We start from the raw sequence: 23,584 nt of genomic DNA, 5'->3' as shown, positions 1-23,584 counted from the left end.
TTGCACATCCTTCTAGTTGCTGTATGTGGGACTCGCCCTCAGCATGGCCAGAGAAGCGGTGTGTCAGTGTGCGCCCGGGATCCAAACCCGGGCCGCCAGTAGCGGAGTGCGCGCACTTAACCGCTAAGCCATGGGGCCGGCCCTCTGTATTTTAAATTACAGTTTTGGTAATGATAGCTCTAGAATTTTTTTATTGTAATTTTTCTTATTGCTTAGTTGTGCTATTTAAGAGTAATTCTTTAGGGGCTGGCCTGGTGGCGCAGTGGTTAAGTTTGCATGCTCTGCTTCAGCAGCCCGGGGTTCGCAGGTGCGGATCCTGGGCGCGGACGTATGCACTGCTTATCAAGCCATGCTCTGGCAGGTGTCCCACATATAAAGTAGAGGAAGATGGGCATGGATGTTAGCCCAGGGCGAGTCTTCCTCAGCAACAAGAGGAGGATTGGCAACAGATGTTAGCTCAGGGCTAATCTTCCTCACCAAAAAAAAAAATAAATAAATAAAAGTAATTCTTTATATTATTTTAACACTGTATTTTTCTTCATTTATTTACATGAATTTATACATTTTTGTTAGGTGTAAAAAGTATTAACGCAAGCCCTGTAATTTTAGGGGGAAAATGCTAATGTTATTGTATCTTAGACTTCTAAGATACACAGAAAGATAAAGGGTTCTGACATTCTTTTTTTTCTTTAGCAATATGGTAGTAATATCACAATTTTCTGTTGCATTCTGAGAGTAAAAGAAAGATCTGTTTTTCAGTAGATGGCTTACCAAATAGCTTTAGAGCTCACCCACTTCAATTGGACACATCCAGTGACCCTTCTAACAGCATTGATGGCCCAGATCATGTAAAATCTGCTTCATCATTACATGAAACAAAGAAAGCAAATACTGGAATTATTCATGGTGCATGTTTAACCCTTACTGATCATGACAGAATTCGACAGTTCATACAAGAGTTCACATTTCGAGGCCTTTTGCCACATATAGAGAAAACAATTCGGCAATTAAATGATCAGGTAAGATTTAATTTTTTGGATTAGTATTTTTAAAATTTCGATAAATAGTAAACTTGACAATATAGTAGTATAAGTTATTTAAAGTATTTGGAGTTTTTCTTTTTATAATAGACCAATATTGGGATTTACTGACGTTACCATCAGTGATGAAATTCTATTAAATCCTAGAAGAGGCTTATTTATTTTCACTAGAGATATTGTCAGCATATTGGACAGTTTCTTTAAATCAGTGTTGTTAAAATGAACATTTGCTGACTCTTAAAGCTTTTTAGTTATTTAGAATTTGTTTCTTTTATATGTGAAAAATATTAAATTCTCATATTTGTCAACATATTTAATCTTTTTTCTTAGCTAATATCAAGAAAAGGTTTGAGTCGATCTCTATTTTCTGCAACTAAAAAATGGTTTAGTGGCAGTAAAGTTCCAGAAAAGAGCATTAATGAGCTGAAAAATACATCTGGATTGCTGTGAGTAAAATATTATCGTTTGTTTTTCCTGTGTTTAACTCTGATTATTGTTTGACTTATATGATGTTCTGCAAAAAATGACTATCTCTTTAGTTTTTTAATTTCATATTGGTCAAAACTCAGGTAGATAAGAACAGTGACTGTAAGTAAATTACATTAAATTAAAAAAAACCCTTTAAGTAATTGGATATCTAAAATGAGCAAGATAACTGGGAAAGTCACTTTACCTTGAGTCTGTTTCTCTATTTGTAAAGAGATAGAGTAATAACTCTTCTATGTTAAAATATTGTGGTCTAGTGAGATTCTAAGACATGGCATATAGTTAGAAAATTTTGTTTAATATAAAATCCTGTTTTAAGGGAAAAGAAAATTCATTTTGGATTTTTGTTTTCTGGTTGTATATAAAGGTGAGTCACCAGGAATTAACCATTTGCTTCATAATTTGACCATGGAGAAAATGCTTGCCTGCTCTTGAGACGTTCTAAGTGTAGGGCTATAAATTATGTAAATAAGATGTAGCCATTTCCACATATTTGAGGAGTGACACTGTCTCCTTGGAGGTAGGATTCTTGTAAAGCAGGATAAGTTTTCCTCATGTTCTGGGCAGCTGAGCTGCTTGTTGGACATTTCAGAATATTTAATGGTTTAGGGGCCATAAATTATAAACTGCTTTCTTATTTTGTATTTACAGGTATCCACCAGAGGCACCAGAGCTTCAAATCAGGAAAATGGCTGACTTATGTTTTTTGGTGCAGCATTATGATTTGGCTTATAGTTGCTATCATACTGCGAAGAAGGATTTTCTTAATGATCAAGCAATGCTTTATGCAGCTGGTGCCTTGGTTGGTATTCTATAGTATTATAATTTCTTATTTCTGCTACCGTAAATGATAGAAATTTCTTTTTATGAGATGGTAAACAAAATACCTAGGGATCAATTTGTACTCAGAAACCATACAATGCTTTATGGGTTTTAAATTAGTTTATGTTGAATTGATGGATTTTTCTTAAACTAGTGCATTCAAACATGGTCATGTATGAGGGTTGATTTCTTAGCTTTGATTAGTACCTTCTAATTTTTGTGTCTGTTTTCAAAATTTAATTTGAATTTCACTTTTTGTTATATTCACAGTATAAAGTTTTCTTTAGAAGATGTTTTCAGGCCTCTTGAAAAATGATTTTAAATTACTTGAAATGTTTTTTTCTGATGTAAGACTATATGTTGGTTAAGAACGTGTACTTTGGTGTGAGAGAGGCTGTCATCTTCGGCAAGTTATTGAACATCTCTGAGCCTCAGTTTTCTCATCTGTAAAATGTGAATCCTAATGGCAATAGAGTAAGATAAGGTATGGGCATGTAAAGTGCCTGGCACACTGCCTTGCATATGTATGTACACTGTCAGTAAGCATTGGCTATGTTAGTTTTTGTAATTGATATGTAAACCTAGGTATTTCAGGAGGAATTTTCTGTATTTTGCTGCCTTATAACCTTTTAATGTGTTGGAAAAGTTGTCATAAATATATTTGTAATGTGCTTTCTGTGCTTAGAAGAGAGTAAAACTAGCACTGTTACTTTTCTTCTTAGTCTTTTTTTTTGTGTGTGAGGAAGATCAGCCCTGAGCTAACATCCATGCCAGTCTTCCTCTTTTTGCTGAGGAAGACCAGCCCTGAGCTAACATCTATTGCCAATCCTCCTCCCTTTTTCCCCCAAAGGCCCAGCAGATAGTTCTACGTCATAGTTGCACATCCCTCTAGTTGCTGTATGTGGGATGCCACCTCAGCATGGCCGGACAAGTGGTGCGTGGGTGCATGCCCAGGATCCAAACCCAGGCCACCAGTAGTGGAGCGTGCCCGCTTAACCACTAAGCCACGGGGCCGGCTCCCTCTTAGTCTTTTTAAAAACATGTAAGCTTATAAATAAGTGTAAAGGATAAAAATATATAAGAACTTTAGATACTTCATTGGTAGTTATCATGTAGACACTTTAATAACTGTCATCTATTCTGCATTTATTTTAATACTGTGTATGTGTAAAACTAAAATAGTTAAAAATGTAAAGCTAAAATAGCAAAATTGTATTACTGTTCTTTTTTATTTCTATAATATTTTTAATGAAAAAGTCAGCTAACTTTTAAAACCTTGTTCAGGAACTGAAAATATGTTACCTTCATGAGTAGAAGTGTTTGAAAAATTATATGAATTGTCCTTGTCTACACATTCTCTGATCTTTTATTATAGTCATCTAATGTAAGCTAATATGAAATCATGAGTACTTAATGTTATTTCATTAATACCTTATAACATAGGTATAAATTTATAGTTATAAAATTATACATAGTGTCCCTGCAAATTGAAAGTTTTCATATAGGTAAAATCTTATAAACGTATAGCAAAACATTTCTGATTTTATGGTACTTCAGCTTTTTCATTTTTATCTACGGTCTGATAAATACTACATTGAAACTATTTAGGTGGAGGCATTAGTAGCAGCTATGTGAGAGAAAAGAGTTTAGCACTGAAAAATAAGGCATATCTGCTATAACTTAATATATACATACCTGAGAACACTTGTAGTCTATAAAAGGTGCCTTAAAAATGATAGGCGTTGGAGAAAAATAGAGTTGGGACAATCCTCTTAAAACCTATGTATCTTTGTAACCAGAGCATAAAACATTTTTGTACCTTGGGAGATGACCTATATAATCTAGTGAGGCAGCTCAGCATGGCTGGAGTTTCCCTCAAGGAATAAAAAAAATACACAAAAGCACATGTAAATACTGTCTGGGGGTAGGGGTGGGGAAAAGGAGCTCTTAACCAGTGGAGTTACCATGAAGGTGAGCATGGAAGGAAGTGCAACCTGCCTTGAGCCAAGAGCTGTGCAAAGGCTGGAGGTAATACTTCTCTGGAGACAGAGTCCACACACACCAAAGTGTAGACATTCATTTTTTATTTTCTTGGAATACAGATGAAAAAAGTTCCTGCCTGTACAACAGCTGACTGAGCTCAGGGCTTTTTCCTTTCCTGCTGATGGTTATAATTCTGTATTTGCTGTTTTTGGTCCCCTTGCCTAAGAAAAATTATTTATAAGTGAATACAAACTTTATTTGTACTGATATCACTTCCCTATTTAACATTCACATATTAGCTAATTGATAAGGTCAAAATGTGTTGTTGTAGAACAGACTATACTGCCTGCCTTTTTAGATGAAAATTATAGAAGATATTTAGTTATTATGATTAGAAAGTTAAAATATATATCATAGCAAAAGCAATCATAGGAATATTTGGAGAAATATGGGTTTTTTTTTATAGTTTAATTTGCTCTGGTGGTCTAGTGGTTAAGATTTGGTGCTTTCACTGTTGCAGCCAGGGTTCGTTTCCTGGTCAGGGAACCACACCACCCATCTGTTGGTTGTCATACTGTGGCGGCTGTGTGTTGCCATGATGCTGAAAGCTGTGCCACTGGTATTTCAAAGACCAGCAGGGTCACCCATGGTGGACAGGTTTCAGTGGAGCTTCCGTTGTCTAATAGAGTGCTGGAGGATGAGAGGATGGCACAAAAAGACCAGGCAACGTTCCTGTCTGCTGTACACAAGGTGGATAGGAGTTGGAATAGAATCGACAGCACTAACAATAAAACTAACTGAAGATTAAGTAGATTACTCCAGTTCTTGATGAAAATCTTTGTAAAATGTATAAATCCATTATTGTAGTCTATAAGAAATGATTTAATGGTTTATAACTGAAGATTGTGCAGTAACTTGGGTGATCATTCTGAATGTTCTCACTGTATCTGTAGAAATTGTCAGTTTGTATATTAATATTTCTTGTAGAATTAAATTGGAAAATAACTTAGAATTTGGGGCATATTTTTATTACAGGATTATTTCTTAGTACACTGTATATACATGTAGTAAATCTAATGTATTTTTTGTACAATATTATACCATAATTCAATATATATTAGATATTTCTTGTACAATGTAGAACCCTATATATATTCACTATGTATATTAGTTAAAATATAAACTAATTAAGAATACATGATGTTTCAGAGCTATAGAATATTTCGTTACATGGATATGACATTTTCATTCAGTTCATTCAATGAATTTTGGAGCAGACACTGCTAGGTACTGAGGATACAGAGGTATTCTGAAACAGATATGCTTTGTATTGTCATGGGACTTATAGTCTATCAGGTTAAAGGCTTTAGACATATCCCAGTTTTTAGATAATTAAATTATTTCTGTATTTTTTTTTCTATTTTAAAAAATGTTGCAGAGAAAAATGTTTATTCATCTTAAAAGTAGATTGACATTAACAACTTTTTTCCCCAATTTATGAAAGTTTCATCTATTTTAGTTAAATTTTTTTGTGTGTGTGTGAGGAAGATCAGTGCTCAGCTACCGTTTGATGCCAATCCTCTTTTTGCCGAGGAAGATTGGCCCTGGGCTAACATCTGTGCCCATCTTCCTCTACTTTATATGGGACGCTGCCACAGCATGGCTTGACAAGCAGTGCATCGGGGCGTGCCCGGGATCCGAACCCGAGAACCCCGGGCCACTGAAGTGGAGTGCGCATACTTAACCGCTACGCCATGGGGCCGGTCCCTCTAGTTAAATTTTTATTAAAACTTGATCTAAGTGAGACCACAAGTATGGACATAAATAGGATATTTTACTAACAAGCCAAAACCTGTATTTTCATCTTTATTTCTAAATCCGTTAGCACCATTGTATATTATTTGAATTATTAACAGTAGAATGGGTTTTTTTGTGTGTGTGTGTGTGAGGAAGATCAGGCCTGTGCTAACATCTGCCAATCCTCCTGTTTTTTTTTTTTTTGCTGAGGAAGACTGGCCCTGGGCTAACATCCATGCCCATCTTCCTCCACTTTATATGGGATGCCGCAACAGCATGGCTTGCCAAGCAGTGTGTCGGTGCGCGCTCAGGATCTGAACCGGCAAACCCCGGGCCACCGCAGCGGAGTGCATGTGCACTTAACTGCTTGTGCCACTGGGCCGGCCCTAGAATGGGTTTTAAAAATGAAATAAGAAGGCCTAGAAAATTGACAGTAATCTGGGTCTGAGAAATGGTCTTGTGCCTTCTGTATGATATAGGATATAAACTGTAGAGTATGTAAATAGCTGAAAATATTTATAGTGCAAGCTGTTGTGACCTTTGTTTTCAAATTTTGAAGCCAATAAATTGGAAAGAGATGTTCTTTATTTTGTCTCTCTCTCTCTATGGTCTTGTCATTGGTTTGTTCCCTACTCAAGAATAGAGAAGAACCGGGCCGGCCCCATGGCTTAGCAGTTAAGCGTGCGTGCTCCGCTACTGGCGGCCCGGGTTCGGATCCCTGCCGGCCGTGCACCGACGTACCGCTTCTCCGGCCATGCTGAGACTGCATCCCACATGCAGCAACTAGAAGGCTGTGCAACTATGATGTACAACTATCTACTGGGGCTTTGGGGAATGAAAAAAAGGAGGAGGATTGGCAATAGATGTTAGCTCAGGGCCGGTCTTCCTCAGCAAAAAGAGGAGGATTAGCATGGATGTTAGCTCAGGGCTGATCTTCCTCACAAAAAAAAAAAAAAGAAAAAGAACAGCAAAATAAACACAAAGAAATAAAAAAAAAAAGAGAAGAACAGGGAGGAGATGGTAGCAGAAATCTTAAGCTAGGTTCGTTTGCAAGTTATTATATGTACCATAACTGAAAGTGTTTACTAGGTCTTCTTGAAAAGCTCATTTAAATACTGAATGATGGACTTTGGAATTTGACTAGAGAGTTTTAAAACTAAAAGCCTATAAATATATTTTTCAAGTCTGCATTAGGCTATGAAATTTATACATGTGCATACATAAAAAACTCCAGCAAACTTCATTCCAACTTTTAGGCTTCTGAATGCTAAACTACAAGAATATTTCTTCTCTTGAAATAGTATAAATAATGTCTTTTCCTTTAGGAAATGGCAGCAGTGTCAGCTTTTCTTCAGCCAGGAGCACCTAGGCCATACCCTGCACATTACATGGATACAGCAATCCAGACATACCGGGATATCTGCAAGTAGGTGACTAGAATATTTATATCCCATCCATTTAGAGGTAAATTTAATGTTCATATTGTTATTAGATATAAATGGTTCTTTGTTTTTCATGCTTTAAACTTAAATAAGCTCCCAAATCAAGTTAATATAGTCAGAGACAAGATGATCTTACATTCTCTTTCCTTTCCTATTTTGTTTGGATTTGTGGTTAGGAATTTATAATGTAATGTTGGAGTTATATGTTATATTGAGGGTGGTTTTTATTGTGGGGACATCTCTAACCTTAACTACTGTTAAGCCAGGAGTTAGCCATTTTGAACTTTCCTTGTTAAATAGACAAAACACAAAAGGTTAAATAGTAGTCCAGGAAAGAAAACGAGAAGTGTTTTGTACACATAGTGAGTTCTATTGGAACTTTATAGGAGTTGGAACTCACCACATGTCAGGAGACTATGAACCGGTCCAGAAGTGGTCAGAGGAGGTGTCATGGGATGTTTGAGGAATAGACCTTGAAAGAAAGGTGGTTGGGATTTGATAGCCATGAAGGTATTTCAGGAATTGTGATTGGCAAGAATAATGTTTTGGATGTAGCATTACTGGTAAAACGGAATAGAGCCCTGGCTAGGTTAGAAGGTTTGTGTATTTGGAAAGGCGTCTTGAGAGAAATCAGCATGGGGAGCCTACAATCTCATTTATTATTGTATTTTTAAGCTGTAGTTAAGATTTATGTAGTAGTAAATGTGGAGTTGCTGAATATTTGGTTAGAGCCTTGACAGAATAAAAGTTACTTTTCAGAAAGATTAATCTGACTTTTCTGTGTAGAATGGATGAGTTAGAAGACAGAGATATAGAGACAGTTTGTCTGTTATAATATTGTCGAAGTAGAAATAGTAGTAGTCTGAGCAATGTGTTTACAACACAAAAAGTGATAATAATTAACATTTATTGAGTGCTCAGCAGTTGCCACTATGCCAGAGTAATTCACACACTCATTTAATCTTTACAACAGGCCTATGAAATGGTGGGTTCTATTATTATCCCCATTTTACAGATGAGGAGACAGAATCTTAAGAGTTTAACTTGCCCAAGGGCATGCAGCTAATAAATGGGGGAGCCAGTATCAAATCCTACCTCTTCTACTTCAAGTAGTTTATTTGAGAATGTATTTGGAGATTCTGGCAGGAGATATAGCTTCCTGTGAAAGAGGAACCATTGAAGAATTCTGAAAAGGAGAGATTCAAAAGGTAGAAAAATTATGAGAGTGAGAGATCAGGGAAGTCAGAGTAGTAAAAAAGTTTCAAGAAGTTTGAGCATTCTTTCTCTGAGAAGATTTTCCTCGTCTTCATGAAGCTCAGTTTGTGGAGAGATGCACATGGAATGATGCAAAAGAAAAGGGATAATACCTAGTGACCCAAGTAGCCAGATAAGCCTTGGCAATCCAGGTTTGTCCTCCTGTCCAAAACACACTATATGATTTTTCTAAATACACCCTACTGTCATGCATTTATTTACCTTCTAGTCTTCATTCTAAGTTGGTAAGATTTATCATCAATTTAATAGATATTTTGGGATAAATTAGAAACACTACATTAATTGTACATATTAATTTTAAGAAGCTCCCTGATCTCAGAAATATTAAAATGTAAATAAATTTTCTTAAAATACGGGAAATAAACATTACTTTCGGGGCCGGCTCCGTGGCTTAGCGGTTAAGGGCGTGTGCTCTGATGCTGGCGGCCCGGGTTCGGATCCCAGGCACGCCCCAAGGCACCACTTCTCCGTCCAACGCGAGGCCGAGTCCCACGTACAGCAACTAGAAGGATGTGAACCTATGACATACAACTATCTACTGGGGCTTTGGGGGGAAAAAAATGAATAAATAAAATCTTTAAAAAAAAAAAAAAAAAAAAACAAAAAAAAACATTACTTTCGCAATGCCCTCTTCTTAGAATGCCATGTTCCACTTTTTAACTGGTGAGATCCTATTTATCCTTAAAGGATTTTCTTAAATTTCGTTTCTTTTATGAAGCTGTTCCTTCCCTCCTTTTTCTCCCCAAGTCATAATAAAAATCAATCATACCCTCTTCATTATCAGTTTTATGTCAGTTTCTGCTTTTAGATAGGGATCTTATCATAGAAATACTTGGATCCTTAGCACTTCCACTGCCTGACAAAAACGATTTTTTTCAATGTTACTTGAATAAACAAGTTAATAACGTCCTGGGCTTGGTAGCCTTGTGATTTAATAACTGACCACATGGAGAAATAGGTGAGGAATCAAACATAAATAGGTAAAACAATAGTGTTAATATTTAAGAGAATTTATAAAGTTTACTTAAACTCTAAGAACTGAGTGTTTTTGAGCATATTATATGTGAGTAGGTGCTGGCAACTGGGAGTTAGTATTTTGTGTTCATGATGACATTCTTAGAAATTCATAAATACTAACCATTTAAGAAAAAAACATAATTTATAGAAAGTTCATGGCAGATCACTACAGTAATTTTTGGAAGTAGTAAGTTATATTTTAAAAATATCACTGTTTAGAATGACCTTTAAGTTAGTAGTCTTTTGTTGTAGTTTTAAAATGAAACAGTATTTGATATAAGGATAGAAAGTAAAAGGAGAAAAACTTTGTTGTTATTTCCCAAGAAGGATTCCATCTTGTAATTTCACAGTAAGAATGTTTTCATTTATTTTTATTATTTTTAAGCATGAATAATTCAATTCTAGAATATTGATGGTAGTAGTCTACGAAGAAATATCAACTGATTGTGTGTTTTTACAAAGAGGATTTTACTCAGGAATCAATCAGGCAATACTGGTCCCGTGCTGTCTCTAATTGAAACATCTCAATGGTACTACCAGAGGGAGAACACCTAAATATTCCTAAAAGTAGCCAGTAAAATGAAACATAGAGTTTGCACTGAGGAAGGAGAAAGAAATATGGGTGAAATGTTTATATCCCTGTTCAAATCAAGTTTTGTTTGTTTACTAGCTGCTAGTTCAGAGATAGCAGTTAGATTCCAGCTTTTTACAGGAAATGTGATTTTGCTTTGTTATTCTTACTGTAAATTATATGATGCTTACTAAAAGTTTTGATGAGTTATGAGAATTATTCAAAGTTTTTTTTTTATCCTTTGTGATAAGTGGAAAACGAGGACATGGAATTCTTTTTACTCGAAAACTAGAATTGGAAACTTATTAACGCATGGTTACTATGATGTACTAAGATATTATTGTAGTGCTAATTATACTTTCTTGTCTTTTTTTCTTTAGGAATATGGTATTGGCTGAAAGATGCGTATTGCTTAGTGCTGAAATCTTAAAAAGCCAAAGCAAATATTCAGAGGCTGCAGCTCTCTTAATACGGTTGACCAGTGAGGTACTGAAACTGTGTAGTATTTTTGCCTTAATTAGTATTGTTTCATAATTTTTTTAAAGTTTCTTTTTTCTTGAGAGAGTATGCAAAATATAAAATTAGAGGGGAATCTCTCGGGAGTTTATAACATGGCTATTTTAGTAATTTGTTGAATCAATTTTAAATGCAATATTTTATAAACTGAATTTATTTATATACAGATTTTAAGTCTACATTATTATTAACTGCAAACCTGTGTTGTGCCTCTTCTATGAATTAGGTTTTGACTTAAGCATAACAGTATTTAAAGCAATGTGCGTGTGCATCATTCCTAATATAAAAATGGTACTTAAAGAGTAATCACTCAGGAATTTTTAATCTTTTTTCACTAGTATGAACTTATTTAAAAAATCATCTTAAGCATTTAAAAAATCTATATTATAAATATTTCAAAAGAGAGAAAAAGCAATTCATTTATAGTTGCTGTTGAAGGTTTACAACAGACATTGTTACATTGACTCAGGCTTGTAAAGAATGGTAGTAATTCTTTGTAAGTATAGTTAAAGACACATTTTTTAGATGAATGCTCAAGAACAAAAGAACAAAATCAAACACCTCCTTCGTTTGCCCCTTAAGTGTTAGTGTACCCTAAAGTTTTAATCCTTGGATCAGTGTACTTTTTGCCTCTACACATTTTCTGGGTGATCTGTTCACAGTCATGGTTTTCACTCTCAAGTTGTCTCCAACCTTGACCTCTCCTGAGCTGTAGATTTGTATGGTCAACTGCCTTTTAGATTTATCTACTTGAGTGTTTCCAATGCACCTGTAAGTTCACATATCAATAACGAAGCTTAAAAACTTTGTTACATTGTAGATCTTAATAAGGTCTTCAGTTGTGTTATAATCAACTAGCTCCTCATTTGCTCAAGGCAGAAGCTGCTTGAGATGCTCCTGTATTCTTCTATCCTGTCAGTAACACAATTGGGGGTGATTTTTTTAACTTCTTAAATGTGTTTTCTTTTTATATCTCCAAATATTTGACTTATCTCTGTCTCTCTTTTTTTTTTTTTTTTTTTTAACATCCCTCCTTCTACTGTCCTGCTTCATGTTTTTAATGTTCTTCTCCTGGACTGTGGCCCTTTTCCCTCTTTCTTCACTTAATTTACTAATCCTGGCATCAGTCATATCCTTCAGATAGTCATCTGCAGTAACCTAGGTTATTCTAAGTGTCTCTGTCCTGCCCTCTCTCATAATGCTGTAAGACCTGACAAGTCTTAACAAGCCTAATACTGGGCTTGGCACATGGCATATGATTTACAAATGTTTGTTGAACTGAACTATTAATTATTCTAAAAAAGCTTCTGTAGGATATAATTAATTAGGCTAAGGGATGGTGTTAAAAATGTTTAATAATTGATACGGCGTCGACACTGACCAATATGAACAATTGCCAGAGATAAACTATTTGGTATAGATAAATATAGGCTCTTGAGTGTGTTGATGTTCTGTATTATAATAAATCATCTTAACTTGGGTTTGAATATGTTGCTCTGTTTTTCAATCTAGGGATTATCAGTGAATGTAAAAGGAATTTATGGTTTAGGAGCTTGAATAAAATTTCTTTACAGCAAATTCTTCTGTCTGCATTGTTACCTTGTTATTTTCTGTCATTGTTCTCTTCCTTTCCAACTCTTTGTTTTCACCTTTTTTATTTCCCCCAAACCTAGATGATTTATTTTGTCATGAAATTTATCATTGTCATTTATTGCTTTGGGGTGAAGGGGTGGGGGCAAGTGGTGGTACATTTCCCCAGAAAGTATATTCTCAATGGGCTTTTCTGCTATACCTTTCAGATATTTCTTTGAGATAACTTGAAAGTTAAGACTGTTAGGCATAATGTGTCTAAAACTGTGCTAAGAGCTGGCCCGGTGGCTTAGCGGTTAAGTGCGCGCGCTCCACTACTGGCGGCCCGGGTTCAGATCCCGGGGGCGCACCGACGCACTGCTTCCCCGGCCATGCTGAGGCTGCGTCCCACATACAGCAACTAGAGGGTGTGCAACTATGACGTACGACTATCTACTGGGGCTTTGGGGAGAAAAAGGGAGGAGGATTGGCAATGGATGTTAGCTCAGAGCCGGTCTTCCTTAGCAAAAAGAGGAGGATTAGCACGGATGTTAGCTCAGGGCTGATCTCCCTCACAAAAAAAAAAAAAAAAAACTATGTTAAATTTTGACTAATTATTATATTTATTGTATGTATTTTGTTAACTAGAAAAGCTGTGTAGTACTGTGAAAAGTGCACTCGTCTTGAGGATAGGGAACTGAGTTACGTACTCTTGACATTCATGAATTGTTTTTCCTAGATTTTTGCTAATACCATTATAGTAAAAGACAGCTGTGAGGCTTAGGTGACCAGAGTTGTGCTTTGACTTTATTTTTTGGACTGCAAGTTTATGGGTGAGTGGATCTTATTCTTGTGGTATGCCCTGGGATTCTCAGCATGGCAGAGCAAACCTAGCTTAATGATAAAACATGCCACATTTACCATGACATGGGATAGTATGTTTGAATTTGGTGCTTAAGACAGGATGCTCTTCCCATACCTGTGTCTGTTTCTGTGTTGAACATTTATTGTGGTCTTATAGCCCTTTTTGTCTGTTACTGCATTTAAATACTATAGCAGCAGTTTTTATAAGTTTCTCCAGCTCAGGAGGAACTGTTTCTGTGGTAAATTGATCAGCTGATAGCACCTTTCCTGTTAATTTCACAATTATGCAAAGAAAAACTCTTAGAGCCGTCCTTGAGATTTGGTTCACTTAAATTTGTGCAACTGGTACCTTTGTCAACTGTGTTTTTATGGAAGTGTTTATTGAAGCCTCTACCTCAGATGATTTTTTTTCCCTGTTTTTACCCTCATATTTTAAGTTGATGTTGCCTTTTCAGCTTTTGTTAAAATTACATCTTGGTTGTGGGCAAAGTTCATAGGCTGGAGTTCTTGTTGAAGTGGTATCATGGGTTTTTTTTCCCTTTGTTCCTTATAGAGCATATATAATAGACTTGTCATATCATAGATATGAACTACCACTAAAATAAAATTTTATTCTTCAACTCATTCAAAGCCTCTGCTTTCTGGATAAAACTATCACTTTGTGAAATTCGTTTTTTCTTCTCTCAACACTGATAGCAGTTGTCTCTTCAGGGCCGTTTTTTTGTTTCGAAGCAGTGCTTGTTCTACTTTAGGTGTCACTATAAGAGACAGGGACTATTGAAGAGCAAAGCTGCAGTGAGATATGAACGTAGAGTATTCAGCTTTGCAAATCGATTCTTTCTCAAACAGCTTTACTGGACGCAATAGTCAAATTTTGCTTCAGCTAAATATATGCCATGGACTTCCAGATCTCTCTTGAATTGGTCAGTCCTTGAGTGTTAAATTTGAGAATGCTGAGGATTTACTCTGCTGGTTCTCAGCTGGATTGTGCATTAGAATCATTTACACACCATCAAAGATATCTAGGCCATATTCCTTATGGCCTCTTAATAAGAGTGCCCAGGTTTGCTGCCCATCTGAGTTTTGCAGTTCAGTCAAGTTTCATAGACAGTTAAAGAAATAAATATGTTTTTATGCTGTGCGTGTGCGCGTATGTGCGCGCATCTTAGGAATAAACTTAAGAAGTTTATAAGACTTAAAAAAAAACTGAAACTTGGTTGAGAAGCCTAAATAAAATTCCAAAATAGAAGAATTAGAGAGAATTACTTGTTCTAGATATTAAAATGTATTATAAAGCTACAGAAATTAAAACTGTTTACAGTGATAAGAATAGACAGACTAATGAAATAGAATGAGAATTTAAATACATTTTACATATGATTAGATGTCATTTAAAATTAGTGGAGAGGGCCGGCCCGGTGGCTTAGCGGTTAAGTGCGCGCGCTCTGCTACCGGTGGCCTGGGTTCAGATCCCGGGCGCGCACTGACGCACTGCTTCTCCGGCCATGCTGAGGCCATGTCCCACATACAGCAACTAGAAGGATGTGCAACTATGACGTACAACTATCTATTGGGAGGCTTTGGGGGAAAAAAAAGGAGGATTGGCATTAGAGGTTAGCTCAGAGCAGGTCTTCCTCAGCAAAAAAAGAGGAGGATTAGCATGGATGTTAGCTCAGGGCTGATCTCCCTCACAAAAAATAAATAAGTAAATAAAATAAAATTAGTGGAGAATGTAAATAAAATAAAATTAGTGGAGAATGTTAGGTTATTTGCTGAATGGTATGTGACATCAAACTAGCTGTTTGGAATTGGATTCCTTATCTTATTTATTACATGATAATATAATCATAGCCTGATTGTTATCATATGAAAAAATGAAATCAGAAAAACCTAGAAGAAATGTAGGAGAGCATTTTTTAAAATCTAGGAATGATAACATCTTTTTTTAGTTTGGTGCAGTATCTTGAAGCCATAAAGGCAAAGATGGTATGCTTGAGTACTAAAGAGTACTCTTTCATGTCAAAACTGGGAAATACTATTTGCAAATGTATGACAAAGGCCTAATATTGGTTAAGTGTACAAAGGGCTCTTACAAACCAGATAATCACAAAAACCCATTCACAGAAGGGTGTAAACAGGCAATTCACAGAAAAAGTACAAAGACCCTTAAACATATGAAAGTTTAACAGCCTTACTATTAAAGAAATGTATATTGAGGAACAAAATGTCATTTTTCTTTTATTAAAGAGATAAAAATTTTTAAAAATGATTTTTGGCTGAGTAGAGTAGAAAACATACACTTTCATTCCCTGTTGATGAGAATATATATTGGTACTGCTTTTTTGGTAGCAGTTTGGCTATGTCAATTAGAATTTGAGGTATATGCATAGCTTTCATTAACACAGTGGTTCTACTTCCAGAAATGTGTCTAATAAAAATATTTGTGTAATTACTCAGAAATGTTTATCGAAGCATTTTTTTGTAGTCACAAAAGTAGGAAGCAATATTAATTGGAGACTGTATTAATAAATTATGATACATTTATATTAAGAACACAGTGTAGCTTTAAAAGAAATGAGATGTAGATGTCTTGGAAAGATGTCCATGATATTAAGTTAAAAAAACAAGGTAAAGAATACTCTGTATAATACCATTTATGTATAAAAAAGTGTGTATATTTAAAAAAAAGTCTGTATTTAACATATAAACACATATATGACATATGTATATAAAAATATGGAAAAAGAGAAATGCCACACACTAACACCAAGCTAGTAACTGTAGTTACTGCTGGCAAATCAGATGAAGCATGGGATGGGAAAGAAGTTCGCTTTTTTTCTTCAAACATTTATTCTTGGAAAAAAAAGTCTATATTAGTAATTTTTAAAAAATGAAACATTTTCTATAAAATAAAACGTAAGCTCCCTAGCTCCCCCAAGTAATTTTGATACAAATCCTTGGTTAAGAACCACTTGTCAATTATATATTCCTGATTTTTCCACTTACTAGCTTTTGGATCTTGCTAGAAAAATCATTTGATCATTTAGTTTTTGTCCTGAGGGATTGAAATAGGTAATAATATCTACCATTTACTGAATGCTTTTTAGATTGTTTCCTCAGATCTGTTTCTGCTCTAATATAATTTTATGATTGCTACAGAGACAGTTATAATAATCAATGGTCTATGAACACTTTTTGATGTAACTATAATTTGTTGAAATTATTGCATTTAAAGTCAATGTTTTCTGTTTTCAACTTTCCCTGGGGAAAATAATGGCAGCAGAACACATGGAAGGGCATGGTAAGTTCAGCTTGAGAATAGCTGAAAACCTAGAGAAAGTTTTGTTGAAAATGTTGTTGATACTTGATCAGCAACCTTCAGTACTTTCTCAGTTATTTGTAAAGTGATGGTGGCTCTTTGAGTTGAAAGGTTGTCCTTATCGGTGAGGATGTAAATGCAGTATGTGTTTTTTGTAGACACTGTTGTAAAAGTCGAAGTGGAAACTAATTTGAGTTGTACCATTTACTAATATACTAATAGCAGGTGATAATCCTTGAAAGGGAAGCCTTCTGAACTTTTTAATGAAAAGCAGTCATTTTGGCCCTCTTAAATTAAAGCAAAAATTGAGAATTGTTTTTAAGTACAGTAAAGCTTTATAGAGGGTAAAGTAGTAGATTAGATTATTTTATAATCTACACACATTCTGTTTTATCTTTCCTTTTATCTTGGATAGATGGAAATATGCTATTGGATGTCACAGATCAATTTCAGAAGAAATTAGATTGGTGTGAATATTTTTTTTGTGCTCTGTTTTCTGGTTTATCTTTCATCAGTATACCTGTATTAAATTCCCAGTTTATATACCTTTTTTGCCATTTGAAAAGAGATTGCATTTCTTCAGAGATTTATTGCATGGTGCATATCATAACCAGACATTTGGCTTTATGAAAAGCAAAAGAAAATATTTCATCGTAGAGAATTTTTTGGAGGATTTAAAAAAAATTTGTGCTTATTGGAAGAAAGTCATCAAGATTGGATTGCCTCTTGATCTCTACCCTCAGATACTCTAAGTTAAACATTGAATATGACATGTTATTTTAAGAATGTAAATATTTTTTCACCAATTATCTTTTTACTTTAATTTTGTGAAACTAACCTTCTTTTCTTTTAAACATTCAATATAGGATTCTGATCTTCGAAGTGCACTTCTTTTGGAACAGGCGGCACATTGCTTTATAAACATGAAGAGTCCCATGGTTAGAAAATACGCGTTTCATATGATATTGGCAGGCCATCGGTTTAGTAAAGCAGGGCAGGTGAGTGCATTTTCTTTAAAAAGAAAATAATTTGTTATAACAAATTATTTTAATTTTTATTTGTTTTTATTTATTTATTTATTTATTTATTTATTTTTTGTGAGGAAGATCAGCCCTGAGCTAACATCCATGCCAATCCTCTTTTTGCTGAGAAAGACTGGCCCTGAGCTAACATCTATTGCCAATCCTCCTTCTTTTTTTCCCTTTTCCCCCCCAAAGCCCCAGTAGATAGTTGTATGTCATAGTTGCACATCCTTCTAGTTGCTGTTTGTGGGATGCCACCTCAGCATGGCTGGACAAGTGGTGTGTCGGTGCCCTCCTGGGATCCGAACCTGGGCTGCCAGTAGCAGAGTGTGTGCACTTAACCGCTAATCAGCGGGGCTGCCCCGTGTTATAATTTATTTTATAAATGTATGTCATTTCTCTGTTTTTTATGATTTGAAGTTAATCCTAAAAATGGAAATAAATTGTTCCGAGGTAATGTGCTATATTGGTAAGGGCATGAGATTTGGATTTTTACAAATCTGAGTTTCAATCTTGATCTTTTGCTCACAGCTTTACTTTGGACAAGTTACTTCTGTGAGCCTCTATTTTTAAATTTATAAAATTTGGAATTTTGCCGAAGTTTTTGTGAGGTTAAACCAAATCATATATATGAAGGGCCAGATATACTGAATGCAATTTTAACTATTCTTAACAGCGGTTGAACTCTCCCTACTTCAGCTCTGGTCTTCTCTTGTCTCTCAGAGTGCCTTATGATGGTATGTACTTATTATTTAATGAGTGGAAATCTTCTGTCTCTTGTTCCGGGAAGCAGTTGGGTTGGAGAGATCTTTATTAATTTAGAGAGATTTCTCCAGCCCCAGTTGTCCCTTTGAGCATTAGTTGGAGCTTTGCTGGAGGCAAAGTGGTAGCAGCAGTGAGATCGTGGTTTACTGTAAATATAGATAGAAGTGTGGATTGAATAATCATCTCTAGATTCCACGGGCTATACTAGATGCTGAACATACATCCATAAAACTGGCATGGTCTTTCTCTAAAGGAGCTTTTTATCTAGTGGGGGGCGGGGTATAAGAATTTTTTTAATTTAGTTAATATGAATTTTTATGAACATATTTAAATTTCTCCAAGTCTGTGCTCACCAAAACATGCCAGTGTTTTAAACTGTATGTTATTTCAAAAGTACAAAGAAATAAAGGTATTCAAAAATTACTCTCAATTTCATGTAAAAATGCTATAATTTTTAACATTTTTTTTTAATTTTATTTATTTATTTTTTCCTGCAAAGCCCCAGTAGATAGTTGTATGTCATAGCTGCACATCCTTCTAGTTGCTGTATGTGGGATGCAGCCTCAGCATGGCCAGAGAAGCGGTGCGTCGGCGCACGCCCGGGATCCGAACCCGGGCGGCCAGCAGCGGAGCGCACGCACTTAACTGCTAAGCCATGGGGCAGGCCCAAAAATGCTATAATTTTTAAAAACCAACATTTCAAGATTGGGTTCCTCCCTCTGTTTTTAGAAACTGGCAAGTTAGAAAATATGTGAACTTGCTTTATATTAAATACAAAACTGTAAAAATATTTATAAAATTAAATGTCTTTTTATAATAATTTATGTACCTCATGAATAAAAATTTCTCAGGCTCTAAAGTGTGGGGAAAAAAATTAAAAACTATAGCTATCATTTTTCATAGCCCTTCTTCCTAGTAAGTACAAATGTATCTGAAACATGTTGTCCCATTTTTTAATCTTTGCTTAAAAGTGTTCTATTAAAAATTTACAAAATGTATTATAAGCATGTGGTTTCCTTTGCTTAGAAGGAAAATTATATGCCCCATTAGGAATAGTCCATTGTCTCTTATTAAAAATGTCATCCTTTTTCCACACCTTTGTCCACTTTTGTGAATGGTTTCATTTGTGAGAATGATGATGTCATTGGAACTGGAAACAGCGGCTTGTATTTACCTTCTGAAATTATAGGGTATATTGCTTCTAGGAGATGTGTAGCAAGTTAAAAATGCTACATTTGTGGTAGGTTGAGGTACATTTGCTATTTAGTGTAATTATCATCTCGAACTGTGGTTATCTCATGGGGTTCATGAGTCCATTGTAGCTGGTTTTGCTCTTTCTTGACCACTCTTTGTACCCCAAACTCAGGAAATCTCTTTCTAGAACAGTATGTAGAATCCTGAAAACATGATAAGAAATGCAGATCTATTAGAAAAGCAAATACATATCCTATTGAAGTTGGTCAATAACAGTATCTTATGTGAAAGAATAGGACATATAGAGCTCACACAATTCAGATTGAGGCCAAGTTGTTTCTGAGAAGCACCAACTTTTCATGACATTTACATTAAAAACCAGGTGCATGTGTTGGCAGGGATGAGTGTGGACGATAGAGGAGATTATGTATATATTATTGCCATTTCTCAGTCCTCACTGATTGAGAGTTCATGCTGAATTGCTTATCTTATCCTCAGAAATTTTTATAGTTCAGTTTTTTTTTTCATTAAGAATATCGATAAGTAGAGCCAGCCCTGGTGGCCTAGCGGCTCCACTTCGGTGGCCCGGGTTTGGTTCCCGGGTGTGGAACCATACCACTCGTGTGTCAGTAGCCATGCTGTAGTGGTGGCTCACATAGAACTAGAAGAGCTTAGAACTAAAATATACAACTGTATACTGGGGCTTTGGGGAGAGAAAAAAAATAAGCGAGAGAAACATTGGTAATAGATGTTAGCTCAGAGCAAATTTTTCCCAGCCAAAAAAATCAATAAGTAAAAGGCATTTAAAAAAAAAGAGAACTAGCATTATAAAAGATTAAAATCAGTGAAAAAAAACTTAAGTGCTGGAGAAGGCGTATGTGTTTGTGTCCAATATACCCTGGACAGTCTTTCTATTCTTACTTTAAAAGGCAGACTTTAAATCCTTGTTACCTTTTAACTCTCTTTAGATGCTTTTCTAAGAAATCCTCAAAAATGCACCTGCACTTGACACTTAGACACATTCAGCTGTTTCTCTGTATCTCAGTTTTTAAGATTCAGTATCTGTGTTCCCTTACTAAATGCAGTATGAAGATTAGCGTTTTTTTTTTTAAGGAACGTTGCTTAAAAGATATTTTGAAACAATCTCAAACTTACAGAAAAGTTACAAGTACAGTTGAGAAACCTTTGTTTACCTGAGTTATTTGAGAGTTAAGTTGTCACCTGGTGCCCCATTACCCCCAAATATCTTAGGACATATTTCCTATTTCCTAAAAACAAGAATGTTTCTCCTGTATAACCATAATACAACAATGAAAATCAAGAACTTAGTACTAATACAATACTACTATCCAATCCTCAGAGCCCATTCAAGTTTGGACAGTTGTCCCATAAATGTCCTTTATATCAAAAGGATCCTGTTCAGAAGAATTCTTTCACTTTCGTGACCTTGACACTTTTGAAGATTACCGGCCTTTATTTAGTAGAGTGTCTCTCAATTGAGGTTTGTCATGAACCATGAGGATGGTTCCTCATGATGAGATTCAAATCAGGTATCTTTGTAGGAATATCACAAAAGGGAGCCTGTATTCTTCTCATTGCATGCTGCCAAGTGGCACATGATTTTGATTTGCTTTTATCATCTCTTTGTTAAGAAAATATTTCTTAAAAAACAAAGAATTCAGGGGCTGGCCTGGTGGCGCAGCAGTTAAGTGCACACACCCTGCTTCGGCAGCCCGAGGGTTCACAGGCTCAGGTGCGTCACAGGCACTGACGCACCACTTGTCAAGCCATGCTGTGGCGGTGTCCCATATAAAGTAGAGGAAGATGGGCACAGATGTTAGCCCAGGGCCAATCTTCCTCAGCAAAAAAGAGGAGGATTGGCATCGTATGTTAGCTCAGGGCTGATCTTCCTCACAAAAAAAACAAAAAAAGGAATTCTGGGGCCAGCCCTCGTGGCCTAGTGGTTAAGTTCAGCACGCTCTGCTTCGGTGGCCCAGGTTCGGTTCCCAGGCGCAGACCTACACCACTCGTCTATCAGTGGCCGTGCTGTGGTGGTGGCTCACGTAGAAAATAGAGGAAGATTGGCAGCGGGTGTTAATTCAGGGCAAATCTTCCTCAGCAAAAAAGAGGAAGATTGGCAACAGATGTTAGCTCAGGGCAAATCTTCCGCAGTAAAAAACCAAAAAACCAAAAAACAAATAGTTCTGGCTATACATGGTACAAAGTGTGTAGTCTACCCTGGGGAGGGGAGTCGGTACAAAATATACTCTGAAGCAAAAGATTTAGTGAAGAGAAGCCTCTTCCATGGTACTAAATCCCATTTTTAAGATTGAGGTTTTCTGAGTTCAGAGGGTGACAGTGATATGTAATTAACACTAAATGCCTGCTCATGAGTGTGGCAGGATGCAGGAGTGGGCAGAAGAAAAGGAATGCCAAACTCTGTCACTACCAAACAAACAAAACAGTAGTTTAAAAATGTGTATCTGTACATAAATATATATACACATGTACACTATATACTCACACATGCAGTTTTGGCACACACAGAGTATTTCCATTCAGCCCAGTGCAGTGATATAAAGAGATGACCGTAACATTTGAGACTTCGTAAGATAGCTCTCAGTTACAAGCTAACAGCCAAGCCTCTAATTAGTCCATAACTCCATATACTATTACTCTGGAAAATCCCAGGTGGTTTTGCATGAAGTCATTATTATTCCTAACTTCTTAGACTTCTTGCCCTTGGACAAAGCAGCTGCTTGCCTGCTTTAGGACCTCTTGGTTTTTAGTAATAATTGCAAAGTAGTTTTCATAAATGTTAGTTTCATTTTCCTCATCATTCCAGTCTCTGTTAGAGGGAAAACTGGTTACAAGTTACTTGTATGTGTGTATTTATTTTTTCCAGTCCAAGAGAAGTTTGGATAGTAATACTTTGTTTTGTTTATTTTCTTACAGAAAAAGCATGCTTTACGCTGCTATTGTCAAGCCATGCAAGTTTACAAAGGAAAAGGCTGGTCTCTTGCAGAGGATCACATTAACTTCACTATTGGACGCCAGTCCTATACTCTTAGGCAACTGGACAATGCTGTGTCTGCTTTTAGACATATTTTAATCAATGAAAGTAAACAATCTGCTGCTCAACAAGGGGCCTTTCTCAGAGAATATCTTTATGTTTACAAGGTAAATACTTATTTTCAGGAGTAGCTATTAAAATTATATTTAAATCATTTTCAGCAAAAAACATAGTCAGTACTATCTAGTAGGAGTCTAATGAAATGGTTTATTGGAATGTATGTAATTATCTGTCATAATCAAGTGTGGCAGGCTAGGCTTTTTGGTCATTGATCTGATTTGCGTTGCCCTTCCACAGTTCTTTAAAAGAGAATTTTAATATTCCAGTAAACATTTGATTTGTAGTTCTTCTTGGAATCTTAAAAAAAAAGAAAAGATTCCGCAAGCTTTCTGGACTGTTTCTTTATTATGTTTTTTTGGAATCATAACTGGTTTTATAACATATAGAGTTCTCTTACCATCCTTTGGAAAAAGTACATTCTCTCTTTTCCCTATGAAAGATGAGGAGGTACAGATCTGTGGGAAGTAGACAAATTATTGTGATGTAACCCAGAAAAATTAATGAGAAGGAAAAATATTTCACTGATCAGGAGGATAGAAAATATGAAGCATTGTTTTATGGAAAAATGAGAAGTTGTTTTTTCCTCAAGGCCTTTGAATAGTGAATATTGTATCTGTCATGCAGAAAATAAGTACCTTTTATAACTTTATTAATTTGAAATCATATGTGTTAGTATTTTGGCAGATAGGATGCTGTAATGAGTCACAGGAAGTAAAATGCATGCCAAAATAATGTTTGGAAGTTTAACAATAAAAGAAAGCTAACTAGC

At 35.7% G+C, this 23,584-nt stretch overlaps 1 protein-coding gene across 4 annotated transcripts in view; it reads left to right on the top strand.

Moving 5' to 3' along the window:
* Positions 1–23,584, top strand: part of TRAPPC8 (trafficking protein particle complex subunit 8) — an 87,648-nt gene that overhangs the window by 20,949 nt on the left and 43,115 nt on the right. For 2 of the 4 annotated variants that reach the window (XM_087439108.1, XM_004422424.3), the window contains exons 7-13: positions 763–1,019; positions 1,371–1,486; positions 2,178–2,328; positions 7,454–7,554; positions 10,814–10,919; positions 17,568–17,699; positions 22,638–22,862. In XM_087439108.1, the coding sequence (XP_087295234.1) occupies positions 763–1,019; positions 1,371–1,486; positions 2,178–2,328; positions 7,454–7,554; positions 10,814–10,919; positions 17,568–17,699; positions 22,638–22,862 (1,088 nt within the window). Of the gene's footprint in view, positions 1–759; positions 1,020–1,370; positions 1,487–2,177; positions 2,329–7,453; positions 7,555–10,813; positions 10,920–17,567; positions 17,700–22,637; positions 22,863–23,584 lie in introns of all 4 variants that reach the window. The other 2 variants (XM_014781314.2, XM_087439107.1) reach the window with 1 other exon arrangement.

The sequence above is a fragment of the Ceratotherium simum genome, chromosome 14 (genome assembly GCF_057802395.1).
Source record: "Ceratotherium simum simum isolate JZ-2026a chromosome 14, ASM5780239v1, whole genome shotgun sequence".
NCBI lineage: Eukaryota > Metazoa > Chordata > Mammalia > Perissodactyla > Rhinocerotidae > Ceratotherium > Ceratotherium simum.
Note: the sequence above shows the minus strand (reverse complement) of the source record. Positions and strands in the feature narration are given on the sequence as shown.